This window comes from Coenobita brevimanus, chromosome 112 (assembly GCF_032717465.1).
Source record: "Coenobita brevimanus isolate Jiangsu-jjx chromosome 112, ASM3271746v2, whole genome shotgun sequence".
NCBI lineage: Eukaryota > Metazoa > Arthropoda > Malacostraca > Decapoda > Coenobitidae > Coenobita > Coenobita brevimanus.
Window position 1 is genome coordinate 1484867 of NC_137065.1, and position 15134 is coordinate 1500000.

General features: G+C 41.7%; 1 protein-coding gene across 1 annotated transcript in view; it reads right to left on the reverse strand.

Annotated features, from left to right (window-relative positions):
• Positions 1–15134, reverse strand: part of kat80 (katanin p80) — a 106292-nt gene that overhangs the window by 24118 nt on the left and 67040 nt on the right. The window contains exons 5-10 of the mRNA XM_080286578.1: positions 7010–7228; positions 6345–6470; positions 4608–4795; positions 3116–3266; positions 2431–2591; positions 1204–1328 (exon numbers count right to left, since the gene is read on the reverse strand). Of these exons, the coding sequence (XP_080142704.1) occupies positions 1204–1328; positions 2431–2591; positions 3116–3266; positions 4608–4795; positions 6345–6470; positions 7010–7228 (970 nt within the window). The remainder of the gene's footprint in view (positions 1–1203; positions 1329–2430; positions 2592–3115; positions 3267–4607; positions 4796–6344; positions 6471–7009; positions 7229–15134) is intronic.

Sequence of the window (15134 nt, forward strand, 5' to 3'; positions counted from 1 at the left end):
ATCCCATTACTCACATCCCTTCTGTGATTATCAGCATACAGTAATTCCTCCTTTAGTCCACTGCATATCACAACCACTTAAGAATGAAACAACAGTGAGCGAAAAGCGTTCCTCCGTTAATTATCAGCTCGTTGTGTGAGTGTAACTGACGAACAATTAAAACTCTGACAACCCTCTCATTTCTTCTTATTATCCATTACTCAGCAGCTGGCATTAGTCTGGGGCAGCATTTTATAAGCTGTGGTGGAGAACTATGAATATCGGTGTCTGTACATGCACGACACAGAGATACATTAACGTCAACACTATACAGTACCAACAAAACTTTATAAAAAATCAGACTAACTCTATCTTGCTTAAAGTTTTAGTAAGCAATCAAATTTACCACTAAGTAAATCTGTGGCTTCATAAATTCACAGCTAACCCCTTGGCCCCAGATGATGTGCTTTTTAATTTATTTCTGCTTTTTCAACATGATTTAATTCAGACTAGGGAGGACTTTTGGTAGAGGTAATTCATTGTCTCCTGTACCTCCTTCACTAACACATATCTCCTCTAAGTTGTATAAAATTTTTCAGTACTTGGAAGAATATGATAATAAAAGACATCCCCAGGCTCAATGGGCTAGGGAATTTAGCAGCCACAAAAAAATTTATGATTAAAAAAAAAATGAAAGCTTGACTAATACTGTATAAAACTACGCTCTACAATGTAAAATAAAAGCACCATAAGCTGTATTATGCTGACAAAAATAACAATACCTTCTACACAAATGGACTCCTGTACCTGTAAGAACATCATCTATCCTATTCATTAAAAAAAAATGACAATAGTGCAAACCTAATGGATAACTTTAGTAAAACAGTAATATATATTCTAATGGCAAAACAGAAAAAAGATACTCTACTTTACCACGAGATGCTGACACCAAAACTTTCATGAACAACAAAGGAACATAAGCAAAATCAAACTTAAATCCCTTTCTTTCAATTATCCATATAAACTTTAAAGAGTACTGTAAAACTGAGAGGAAAAATACTCCCTGCTACAATGTGAAAACTAGACACCACAAAAATAAGTGAACAGAAAAGCAGTGCAAGCAATACAAAACTTCTCTCCCTTTCCCTTCCTCCTTCCCTCTATCCCCAAACACAGGCAGGCAAAGCAACGACTCAGCAACAAGGAGGCTTAGGCACGACTCACGTTCTCGCCGCGTCTTAAATATGACATTGTAGTCGTTGAGGTTGGTGATTTCTGGAGGGGGGTCTTCCTCAGGGGGGTCCTCGCCCCCCGTGTCTGACGCATCCTCTGTTTTCATAGACTCAGCCCTGCAAAAGATCGGATATAATTTACACCAAGTACGGGAAAACAAAATGCAAATGAAAACAAAGGAACATAATACGGTCACTATCAAAAGTTTGCTGACATCTCCCTGCCAGCTGTGGTGATGGAAAGCGGTGCATGAAATATTTTTACATGACAACAATAAGATGACAAAAGTGTGTGAGAAGGAAGGATATGCTCTCAGGTTTGGGGAGGAATGAGAAGTTAGGCAGTCATAATAATACCAGGTGTGAACTTGTGATCATGACAGTCAATAGATTCCTAAACAGACAGATTAAAACAACCCTAACTCCCAACTAAGCAAATATCATATACTGTGCATCATCATCATCCCCCTCTTCTTTTTTCCCACCCTTGCCAGAGTTCTTTTAAGTGTTGAAGTTCTTCTCTATCTATCCACTGCCAGACACCTCAATCCTGTAAGGGGTGGCCACAAACAAATCACCTTCAAGTCGCCCTGTCCACGCCATTTTGCTGCCCTGCTCCCGCTTCACACCACCTTCTCTCATACCTCTCCACTCCATGACCAAGATTAAGCATATATGACAGCTAACAATAAAGAGGAAAAAATGTACTCTTACCCATTTCCAACCTTAATAATCCATAAAAACTAGACTGAAACAAATCAGCTCTAATGCCAACCTTAATAATTAAACAAGACTTCAGTAAAACCAATATACATTTTTCTGTATCCCTGTTAACACTGCCTTGTCCAAATTTATGTTCTTTTGTTATGCCCAATAAAACAGAGACAGGGCTATGATTAGGTAAATATCACATTGCTAGTAATCCATCATCAACAAAAACAACCCATTCTTCTCATACACATGCAGACTGGGAGATAGATATAGTACATAGTTACCTAAAGAGACAGAGAGATAGATTTATACTGGTGAAAGAATAAGACAAATTTCAGTTACAAATGACAGATACAGTACATATGGCAGATATATAGAGAGACAAGGGAATTTATATATTTCAGATAAATACAGATGGAAGAATTTATATATTTCGAACATTTAAGCATCCTTCATATGCACAGTAAACAGACTCAATCACACTACTCTCCTCCCTTCCCAATCTTACGTTGCCTTGCCGGAGTTTTTATCCTTGCTGAAGCTCTTGCGTCCAACGGCCCCATAGCGGAATGTTGATGGAGTGTCATGTTGTGGTCCACCAAACGGCTGTACGCGTTTCAGGTCCACCACATACAGCGACACGTGCACACCGTGGAAACCAGCGCCAATCTGTGGGTGTCGAAGTGGGTTAGGATTGGACGTGAAATACAGATAACAAGACTCACTATCTTGACCATCATTATCACCAATACAAACATCAACACTCAAGAATGCCATTGCCATCATTCCATTAACTGCCATTTTCTTCATCATCATATCATTACCCTCATCACTGTCTTCCAACTTTCCTGTTACAAATAATGGGGGGAAATATCAAACAAGGGGACATGAATCAGAGGAGAATGGAAGATCCAGGTGAAATTTCATATGGACTATAAAACAGCCATAACATCAAAATTATTTTTATTCTTATTGGCAGCCATGAATGTAATTTTCTAAAATCTGAGAAAATAATCTTCCTTGCATGAACATTGCCCTCAATAAAAGCAATATTTACTGGAGCACATCTACAGTGTTAAGTGGGGAACACAGTAACAGTCTAGGTCAATGGAAGGTAACCTACCCTTATCCATTATAAGGTCACATGAATTAATCTCCCTCCCCCACTACAAATATAACCCAGTCTCACTCACCAGCTGGTTCTGGGCGATGGCAATGTCCTGTATCTTGCCCCAGCCCATGGCCACGGTGTCAAAGGTACGCGCTGGCTCCCACCCATATACCTTCAGCACATCTGGGGAACCGGCGTACACACAGTCGCCATCAGGGTGGAATGCGATTGTTCTGTAACAGTAAACAAATGCATAATCATAAACACAGTGTCTTTTCAGGGTGGAATGTGATATCTCTGCATTATCAAAAAAAGAAAAGAAGGAAAAAGGAAAAAGAAAATAGAAAAAACAGAAGGAAGAATCATAAGTACTGTCTCCTTTGGGGTGGAATGTGTCTGTTCCATTAAATAAAAAAAGTCAGACCTATACTACCTGACTCAAAGCGTAGGGTCCTAAGACTAGGCTACTGTAGTCTAGAGGATATATGGACTTGTGGCCTTTGGATTCTTCTTCCATGCATTAAAAAAAGAGAAAAAAAAAGGAAGGAAAAAAAAAAAAAAAACTTGGTACTACGTCACTAATGTATATGGCTGAAAAGCATCCAGTAAATATTGGGGATCAAACTCACATGCAAAATAAACGCTGTCAAATTCAGGGCTTAAACAAATGGTGCCATCCTGATGTCGTATAAATATACAGTATTCACGGGGACACGTATGTAAGACTGGTGGCCAAGAGTGACAATGCAAAAGTAAAAAAGGTCTATCAAATTTTAGTTACTCACTTCTTCAATAACAGTCAAAGATAATGAGGAAATTGTTATTATGTGGATGCCTTTACTCCGCCATAAAAGTTGAAGAGGTTAACATGTTGTAAAAAACTCTGATCAGTTCTCCAGATATTCAGCTTACAACCACTTGTCAATAGTGTGGCAGAGGTGGGAATTGTGGGGAGGCTTATTTGGTTAATTTCATATTAAAATATTTCTGGTATTTGTGTTTCTAATACCATCATGACAATACTTATTCAAAAATGGCTCATAAGTTTCTAATACCATCATGCCAATACTTATTCAAAAATGGCTCATAAGTTTCTAATACCATCATGACAATACTTAATCAAAAATGGTTCATAACAGAGGCAGTGTGGTAGCTATGTCCATCCATCCATCCATCCCTCATCCAATCCTATGTTACCCCATGAGAAGCATAGGAACCCAGGACTAGGCAAGTTGGTCCTGACATTTAAGACGAGAGTGACCAGCCTCACTCATCCCTAAGTAGCATTATGTGAGCAATAAACTCCAACCACCCCTTGGATATAAACCTACACTGGAGTCTATGTCACAATAGATATATTATGCTGTGGTAGCCAGTCCTACTACAGTCTTTGTGAAGCGTAAGGACCCAAGACAGATATTATAGCTCAGAACTGCCCGTATTTCAAAAATGCAATGTATATAGGCCTGATGTTGAGATATTATATTTAAAATAAAACAAATACCAAATACAATGAGAGCAATACACTTATCCAGTATACCAGTACGTGAAATTTGTTTATGTCATCACAATACCTGATAGGCCCAGTGTCAGCATCCGTGGCTGACACGAGGGAAAATTTCTCCAGGTCCCAGAAGTTGAGGGTGCGGTCGAGTGAGGCGGAGGCGAGGAGGAATTCATGAGGATGGAACTCCACGTCACTCACTGGTCCCGTGTGTTGGCTGAACTCTGTCATCATCTTACCCGCACGCAGGTCCCACAGCTGACACGGTAAATAATATGATAGTCAGCAATGGACACTTTCTATTTGTTTTTCTAACACAATGAACAACATGGTATTTTACACCATCATTACAACAAACTCAACCGTGCCTTGATAATGTTGGCTGCACACCTGTATCCCTCTATTTTCCCAACAGACTCGGATACTGTACCTGTATCCTGATTATAATGTATGGATATTTATATTTTTTGAGGATATATCAATACCTCTGCTGTAAAACCATTTGCTAGCATTACATATAAGATGTAAAATGAAAAGAAGCCTCCTTTCTGGAATGTATATGTGTAAGTGAATTTTTTATCATTATGGTACCAATTTTTTTTACTTAATTATTATTATTTTTTAATCATAATACTGTTGGTTGTGTCAAAACAAGACTACCCAACCAAAGGACTGAATCTCTCCATTGGGAAGGTGTATGCCAGACCTTATATTATCATTTTTTAAAGCTACCAAACATATAATATAACTCAGCTTAGAGGAAATGTCTGGAATTAAAAGGATTCATGATCGTTGTATGTAATCCTTTCTGTCTATAAGGTGTCTTCTAGGCTGAGCACAACTGCCTGGTGGTAGGAATGATATTTTGTATAAATGTCAACACTCCAGTGCAAGGATTAAGACACGTTGGTAAGGGCTGGCATTTTACAGAAGAGGACACTCACCCTGATCCTATGATTATAAAGTCAAGTGGTCTTAAAACCAGACATCAAAGATTCTTCACAATACAGCACCCAACATCAATATGACATGGAAATATATAGTTTGGTATATTTTAGACATATTCTTTAACATTGTACTGAACTGTAACTAAGTACAGTACTAGATGTTGGGGTTTAGAATGAAAACTTTTTTGTAAAACTGCATCATACTTACATACCTAAATATGTGTACTACAATAGGAAAATTACCAAATATCAGATCTCTTGCAACTGTGAGGACTTTAGTACATCAGGAGCTGAGTAATCTAAAAATTTACTGATCTGAGCAATACACATATACTGTACAGTGTATGTGAAATATGTTTACCTCATCACAACCTGTTTTTCAAATAACTACTACTTCCTCTTAATCAGAATAAGGGTCAGAATGATGATGATGATAAAAAAAAAAGATACTGGAACAAAACTTGCTGAGAGAAAGTGCATTACTCAGGTTTCAATATCCCACCACACACAACTGGTTTTCCCCACTGCCGTTACAGGACTCGATGTGACTGGTTTGTGGTTCTTGTCACATCTTTGGTGAGTACAAAGTGATGTTTGGTTGGGCATCATTGTACTCTACAAGTGTACAGTATGATGGTGGATTGCTACCTAAATACTTGATCACCACCATCACCGTCATCTAACCCTCTTTCCCACTTCTCCTTTGTGTGGATTTCCATACATAATACCTCTAGCCACATCAATATACAGTAACCTCTTAAACATAGGAAATTAAAATACAAAACACAAAAGGAATGAGGATGAAAGGACAAAAGCAGGACAAAAGCAGGTACAAGAATCACTAAGCCAGTGTACGATACCTTAACATTACAATCCTCCCCAGCTGACGCTATCCACTGGCCATCTGGAGAGAATTTGAGACTGTTGACAGTGAGGTTGTGGCCTTTGTAGGTGAAGATGCAGCCCTTCCGCCGGATGTCCCATAGCTGAGAATGAAATCATGTGTCAGGGGAAGTTGCTGTACACATTATTAACATTACACACAGAAGTACTCCACTGTATATAAAGACACAAAACCCTTCAGTATTATTAACTCCTTCTGGCATGGGTATGCCTTTCTTGTTCATTATATAAGGATGAAAATTTCATGACAAAATCACAGACAAAATCTGGTTTATAACCTGCCTTGCTTACACACTGTTATCACTACAGAATAACTTGATATATAGATTGCATGCACAGCATATATCAACTTTTATGCATGGAGATCAAAGTGCCTTTACTTAAGAGAATCAATGGCACAGTGTTACTAGCATGAAAGCTACATCAAGATATAAAACAGATTTACAAGAGCTGCCCACCAACATCAGGTGTATGGAAACAGCTCAGTACACTAGTACACACCATACTGCATATCACAAACAGAAAAAATTACTAGATTATTAGCAATGCAGTATATCTACAGAGCAAAACTGTAAAGAATATTTGTAATTCACTAACTTCAACCTGCATTATAGAACCATACCTTGATGTTTGTGTCGAGGGAGCCTGTGCCAATGAAGTCCCCATATGGATGAAAATCGATGCAGCGGATGTTTGCCTTGTGTCCCGTCAGCGTCCGTACGATCTTGGTGGCCTCCAGGTCCCAGATCTTCAGCGCCCCCGACAGCGACCCAGCACACACCAGCTCCTCGGAACCCCCAAACCTCACGCATTCTACTGGGGTTGTGTGGCCGGCCAAACTCTGCAAAAAAAAAGAAGGCACTATTAATTCTTTTGTCAGAGGAGTATTGTCTAATCTAATGTTTAATTCTTTTGTCAATGGAGTCTTGTCTAATCTAAATAAAAAAACAAATCCTCAGCTGTTTGTAAGAATTATATCCTTCCTATTTTTTCCCATTACATGATGAAATTATTTAAATCACTGAGGACTTCTTGTCGTAAAAAGGGTAATGGAGGCTGAAACTAACCTCTCCAGTCTGAAAAGTATACATAGAATCCTCTGCTGGTAGTAAGGATCAAGTGAAAAATATGTCACTGAATTGAAAGGCTAGAGGAAGAAGAAACCCAACAAGAGAAGCCAGCACAAGTTAACCCTCTGAAAGAAGATTAAAGGAAATAAAAATAAAAATGAAGATAACTTTAAATAGAGATGGCCAGATGTATTGCAAAGCCTCAGTGATTATGTGATTATTGTGTCTGGCTCTCTGTTATCTTGCTTTTGTTTTTTCTCAGAGGGAACAATCTTGCGGGATTCTGGCCTTTGGTTCCTTCTTCCTTGCATTAAAAAAAAGAAGAAGAAGAAAAAGAAGCAGCGCCTGGTATCTCTGTTTGAATCTACTCTTACAGGAAATTAAAATGGACATAACACGATGCAGATATTATGCTTTCTGTTTCTCATATTCCAGCATATCTTTGCATCTGTCACCTCATATCAATCAAATAATCATACTCTCTTTAGTCAATACATATACAGTACTTTGATTGACACACGTATTGCTCTCGCTACTGACACCCCTCACCAAATCATACTTGGCTATCATGAAAAAGGATAAATTCTAGCCATCACTCTCCCTCTCTCTCTCTCTCTCTCTCAGAAGATAATGCTTTGCTGCAGACTTCACATGGATTTATTCAGACATAAAATGAATTACAGAATTGCACTTAGAAGACTGGGGAACATATTTAATGGCCTAAAAAAATGATTGCTTCAGAGTTGACCAGTTGAAAAAAAAAGAAAAAAGAAAAGAAAAAAATCAAATGGGCTTTTTCTCTCACTATCTATCTATCTATGAGAGAGAGAGAGAGAGAGAGAGAGAGAGAGACTTACATAATAAAGCGACTCTTAATCCTGTCCTGCCATTCCAGTTTTCATATAAGGTCGTTTATTGAGGAGGAGGAGGAGGAGGAGGAGGAGGAGATATGTGGAAGGGGGTGGGGTGAGGAATGGAAAGAGGGGGGAGGGAAGGGTTGGAAAAATGGCAGAGCTCTGAAGGGTAAATGGAATGGGAGTTGGAGGATAAAGGGAGGGGGGGTGAGAGAAGGGAGGGGAAGGAGGCTGAGGATGAGGTATGTGGGGAGGGGAATTGGAGGATAAGGAGAGGGGGGTGAGGGAAGGGAGGGTGGTAGGACGAAAGATTGAGGTAAGTGGAAGGCAGTTTGAAGGGGAAGAGAAGGAAGTGGAAAAGGGGGAAGAGAGCGAAGGGGAAAGGGGGGAGAGGGATGGGGAAAAGGGAGAGGGGTGGGGAAAGGGGGGAGAGAGGGAAGGGGTAAATGGGGGAGAGAGAAGGGAGAGAGGGAGGGGGTGACAGGTATGGGAGAAAGGGGAGTGGAACAGGAAAAATGAGGAGAAAGTTGAGAAAGACAGAATATACGTGAAGAAGTTAAAGGAAAATAATAATGTGAAGACAGGGGAAAATGAGTCCTGGTAATAATGATGAGGGGGAGGGGGAAGAGAAGAGCGGAGGGGGAAGAGAAGAGCGGAGGGGGAAGAGGAGAAGGGAGGGAGGAAGTTAGTAGAGAGAGGAGAGGGGAGGGAGGAAGTTAGGAGAGAGAGGAGAGGGGAGGTAAAGAGAGAAAGTTAGGAGAGGGGAGGGAAAGACGAAAGGAAGAGTTCAGAGGCAGCCGAAAGATGAGGAGAGAAAATGGAAGAAAAAAAGAAGAGGAGAGGGCAAGTTAGGACAAGACAGGGCAGCAGAGGAGAGGAGAGGAGAGAAGAGGAGAGGAAAAGTCATGACTGGTTAAGTTGGTTTGTCAGGTTAGGTGAGGTTAGGAGACTAAGGATGAGAAACTAGGAGAGAGAAATGAGGATGTTAGTATTGGGGAGAGGCGGGGAGAGATGGGGAGACGAAGGGGGGATAGGTAAAGGGGAGAAGTTAAGTTAGAAGTGAGAGAGCGAGAGAGAGGGAGGGGGGGGGGAAGAAAGTAAGAGCAGAAAGAAGTTAGGAATGAGTGAAAGAGAAGGGGAGGGAAAAAGATGAGAGAGGAAGGGGGAATAGAAGAAGAAGAAGAATTACATGGAGGAGGAGGAGGAGGAGGAGAAAGAAAACGAAGAAAAATGACGAGGGAGTGGGAGGAGGAGGAGGAGGAGGAGGAGTAAGAGTGACAGAGTAAAAGGGAGAGGACGAGGGGGAGAGAGAGGGAGAGGAGACAAAGGTGGAATTTGTGAGGGTAGACTGTGGAGAGGAAGTGTGGAGGTGGTTATGGTATGCGAGGGTAGACTAAGGCATGAGGCACAAAGAGTAGATTACAGTTTGTCTTTATTTGTATGTAGTTATGTAAATGATGGACAGGCTGGCACAAAAGTTATTCTACTCTTCTACTACGTCTACGTCACCTCCCTCCCTAACGCATCAAATCAAAATCATCTATGGGTAGAAAAATATATAAAGCCTCTCTCAGCTAGGAAATAATAGCCAGCAGAGGAAAGTGACAAGTAGAGGAGAAAAGCTAACAGGCAAAGAAACATACCAAGCCTCTCTCAGATTAGGAATATTTGCCAGGAGTGGAAAGTGACAAGAGGTGAAAAATTAGAGAAACATACCAAGCCTCTGTCAGCTTAGGAATATTAACCAGCACAGGAGAGTGACAAGGAGGAATGAAATATTACGCAGAGGAACATAACAAGCCTCTCTCGGCTTAGGAATATTATCTAGATGAGAAATGTAAGAAGTAGACGAGGTGACATATTACACAGAGAAACATACCAAGCCTCTCTCAGCTCAGGAATAGTACTCTGACGAAAGAAGTAAGAAGCTGACGAGGTGAAATATAGGACAGAGAAACATACCAAGCCTCTCTCAGTTTAGGAATATTACTCAGACGAGAGAAGATGCAGACGAGGTGAAATATTGGGCAGAGAAACATACCAAGCCTCTCTCAGCTCAGGAATATTAGCCAGCAGAGGGAAAGGACAAGAAGAGGTTAAATTTGAATCCAACTTTCGTCTTCATCTGTGCGAGGTAAGATTACAGTATGACTTTATATGTTTGAGAGTATGCAAATGATGGAGGTGAGATGCCTGTTGCCTTAGTCAGTGTCTTAAGAGTTACCTGCTTGCGTCTTGAGTTCCCCCCCCTCTCTCTCTCACACACACACACACACACACGCACACACACAGATAGACATAGATGGATAGCGATATAAAGACATATACAATACACATACGGTATATAACTTATTTGATTGAGGTGGGTCGGATAATCACTCGTCAAATATCGAAATATGGGTTCTCTCTCTCTCTCTCTCTCGCCACGTCTGGAAATACCACATGATGTAATAGCGCCACAAAATTATGAAAACATACGTAACAAACTGAAACGTTGGATAGACAGGTTGTAAGGTGTGGTGATTGTGGTAGCTGTGGTGAATTGTGGTTGATGGTGGTTGTGGTTGATGATGATGATGACTAATGGTGCAAATGATGGACAATGGTGATGATAATGTCAATGATATAATGACGCTGATGATGATAAGGCGGTGGTGGTAGTGGTGATGGTGGTGGTAGTGGTGGTGGTAGTAGTGATGGTGGTGGTGGTAGTGTTGGTAGTGGTGGTGATGGTGGTGGTGATGGTGGTGGTGGTGATGGTAGTGGTGGTGGAACAGGTTATGGGGCAACAAACTCAGGTGGTGTGGGCGGATGTGGGCGGGGAAGACATCCTCACATACACACATACCCACATACACATTCATACACACCCACATACACATTCATACACACCCACATACACATTCATACACACACACATACCCACATACACATTCATACATACCCACATACACACATACCCACATACACATTCATACACACCCACATACACACACACACACATCTATATACACAAACATACACGTCTACTCACACACACAATCGTACATAATGATCTCCATATACATATTTATACACACACACAGCCATACACACACCTACTACTCCACGTACACACTGATACACACATACATTTTCACACTCATACCTACACACACACATACATATCCACAAGCATAGAAATACACACACACACAAATATACACATTCCCTGAGAGAGAGAGAGAGAGAGAGAGAGAGAGAGAGAGAGAGAAATATCCTCACTAACACCCTCAACCAAACAGGCCTCCTGATATCTGTGTACTTCCTGTGTACTCCGATGTAATAAAATGTACACACACACACACACACACACACACACACACACACACACACACACGACCGAGCTCACCTATTCAGCCATTCTTTATTTTCATTTACTCTAGTTTTTCTTTAATCTTTATATTCCTTTCTTTATCCTCTCTTTATTTTACTCTATTTTTTCTTTATTCTTTTTACTACTTTCTTTATTCTCTCTTTATTCTTTATTTTCATCTTTTTTCTTTTCTTTTCACTACCGCCTTAGGAATATCTTCAGGTTAATGTTTACGTCTTGAAGGTGTAACTTTTAAAAAATCTATCTTTCATGTCTCCCTCTTATTTCCAAACCCCCAGTGCCTCTCCCCCTTCCCCTTCTCCCTCCCTTCTCTCTCTCTCTCCCTCCTCCTCCTCCTCCTCTCCTTTTTCCTCCCCTCTCCTTATCTCTCCCTCTCCTCTCCTTCCCCCTTCCCTCTCCCTTTACGTCTACCACTCCACTCCTCTTTCCAACGCCCTCTCTCCCTCTCCCTGTCTCTTTTCCTCTCTCTCCTCATCTCCCCTTCTTCCTATACTTCTTCCCCCTCTCCTCCCCGCTCCCCATCTCCCTCCCCCTCTTACTCTACAGGTGAGAAGCTAATTAGTGTACCTGAGTCACGGTGTAAAAGGTGAGGCATGTGTAATGACGTGATGACAAGGTAGGCAGGTTAGGTAGGTAATTGGACGAAAGGTAGGCAGGTAAGTAGGTGGTATCTGATGACAGGTAGGTAGGTAGGTAATCAGGTAGGTAGGATGACGTGGTGACGAGGTAGGCAGGTAACTGGACGAAAGGTAGGCAGGTAAGTAGGTGGTATCTGATGACTGGTAGGTAGGTAGGTAGGTGGTATCTGATGACTGGTAGGTAGGTAGGTAGGTGGTATCTGATGACTGGTAGGTAGGTAGGTAGGTGGTATCTGATGACTGGTAGGTAGGTAGGCAGGTAGGTAGGTAGGTAGGCTAGTTCATATACAGACAGATATTTAAACACAAGTAAGAAGGTAGGTAGGTATATAAGTAGGTAGGTAGGTAGGTAGACAGGCAGGTAATTCTGTTAAATAATAGATTGGTAGAAGATAGATAATAGATAGATAAAATGACAAATAGATATGAATACACACAAAATATTTACAACACAATAACAGATAAAAATGACTGCAATATAGGCAGATAGATATAATGAAATTAGATAGATAGATAGATATACAGGGAGAGAGAGAGAGAGAGAGAGAGAGAGAGAGAGAGATGGATAGATAGGCAGATAGATGGAGTTAGACAGACAGATAGATAGAGATAGATAAACAAGACGTCACACCCTTAATTCTCTCTCTCTCTCTCTCATGTATCATCCGAGTCTGGCCATAGTCTAGGCAGCCCGTTCCCTGAGACCCAAATGTTCTCCCACACGCAACAGATGGCGCCACACCCTCACACGTCATCGCCTTGAACTGTGGTACTGTGGCAGAGAAAGAAGAGGCAAAAAGTAGACAGACAGGTAGAAACAGACAAATATATACAGACAGATAGACAGGACTGTGGTAGAAACTGTGGTAGAACTGAGAACTGTGGTAGAAACTGCGGTAGAACTGAGAACTGTTGTAGGAACTGTGGTGGAACTGAGAACTGTGGTAGAAACTGCGGTAGAACTGAGAACTGTGGCAGAACTGACAACTGAGGTAGAAACTGTGGCAGAACTGAGAACTGTGGTGGAAACTATGGTAGTAACTGTGGTAGAACTGAGAACTGTGGTGGAAACTGTGGTAGAACTGAGAACTGTGGTAGTAACTGTGGCAGAACTGAGAACTGTGGTAGAAACTGTGGTAGAACTGAGGACTGTGGTAGAAATTGTGGTAGAACTGAGGACTGTGGTAGAAACTGTGGTAGAACTGAGAACTGTGGTAGAAACTGTGATAGAACTGAGAACTGTGGTAGAAACTGCGGTAGAAATTGTGGTAGAACTGAGGACTGTGGTAGAAACTGTGGTAGAAATTGTGGTAGAGATCTCACTTGGTCTCTTACTCGTTTCTTGAAATTACTTCCACGGTAACTTTCCTCCCTCGGGTGTGTGTGTGTGTGTGTGTGTGTGTGTGTGTGTGTGTGTGTGTGTGTGTGTGTGTGTGTGTGTGTGTGTGTGTGTGTGTGTGTGTGTGTGTGTGTGTGTGAGAGAGAGAGAGAGAGAGAGAGAGAGAGAGAGAGAATAATAAAAGGATAAATGTGATAAAAATTAACGAGAGAGAGAGAGAGAGAGAGAGAGAGAGAGAGAGAGAGAGAGAGAGAGAGAGAGAGAGAGAGAGAGAGAAAGTTGACGTAAGATGCCCAGGGTCAGGGAGAAAGTGGATGGAGATAAAAAAAGTGGACAGTGAAAGTGAAGGAAGGAAGGAAGGAGGGAAGGAAGGAAGAAAGTAAAGACAGTGGAGAAAGGAAGCTGGAAATCGGTGAGTGGGAGGAAGGAAGGAAGAAGGGAAGGAAGGAAGGAAGCAACGGAGGAAGGGAGGGAGGGAGGGAGGAAGGAAGAAGGGAAGGAACGAACGAAGGAAGGAAGGAAGAAGGGAAGGAAGGAAGGAAGGAAGGAGGCAACGAGGGAGGGAGGAAGGGAAGGAAGGAAGGAAGGAAAGAAGAGGAAAGTAACGACAATAGAGAAAGGAAGAGTTGGGAATGAATGAGAAGAGGAAGGAAGGAAAAAAGGAAGGAAGTATAGAAAGTGGGGAAAGGAATTTGGGAATCAGTGATAGGAGGAAGGAAGGAAAGATGGAAGGAAAGAAGAAAAAAGCAGGAAGGAAGACGAAGAACAGAAATAGGAGGGAGGAGGAAGGAAGCAGAGAAGGAAGGAATGAAGGAAGGATGAGAGAAGAAAAGGAGGGACAGAGAAAGGAAGGAAGGGGAGATGGAAAGAGGAAAGGAAGGAAGGAAGGATGAATGAAGGAAAGATGGGATGGAGGAAGGAAGGTGAGAAGGAAATAAGGAAGGAAGATGGAAAGAAGGAAGGAAGGAGGCAGGGAGAGACGGAAGGAAGGAAGGATCGATGGAAAGAAGCAAGGAGGAAAGGAAGGAAGGAGGGAAGGACATATAGAAAGAGTATAAAAGGAGGAAGAAGGAAGTAGAGAAAGAAAGAAGAGAGAAGAGGAGGAAGGAAGTGAAGTGAGGCAGGAAGGAAGAGGACGAGTAGATGAGGAAGTGGAAACAGGAAGAGGAGGAAGAGGACAAGTAGATGAGGAAGTGGAAACAGGAAGAGGAGGAAGAGGAAGAAGAGGAGGAGGAAGAAGAGGAAGAGATGAAGACAGGAAGACGAGATTAATGGAGGAGGAGGAGGAGGAGGAAGAAGGCGAGGCAAAGATAAAAAAAAAAAGAGGGGAGGGGGAAGAGGAGGGGAGAAGGAGGGGGAAGAGGAGGGGGGAGAGGTGTCTACGCAGATGCAAAGCCAAATATGAGATGCCCTTTGGTCCCCTCCCCCCTCCCCTTCCCCTTCCCTTTATTCCCCTCCCCTCTCTTTCCT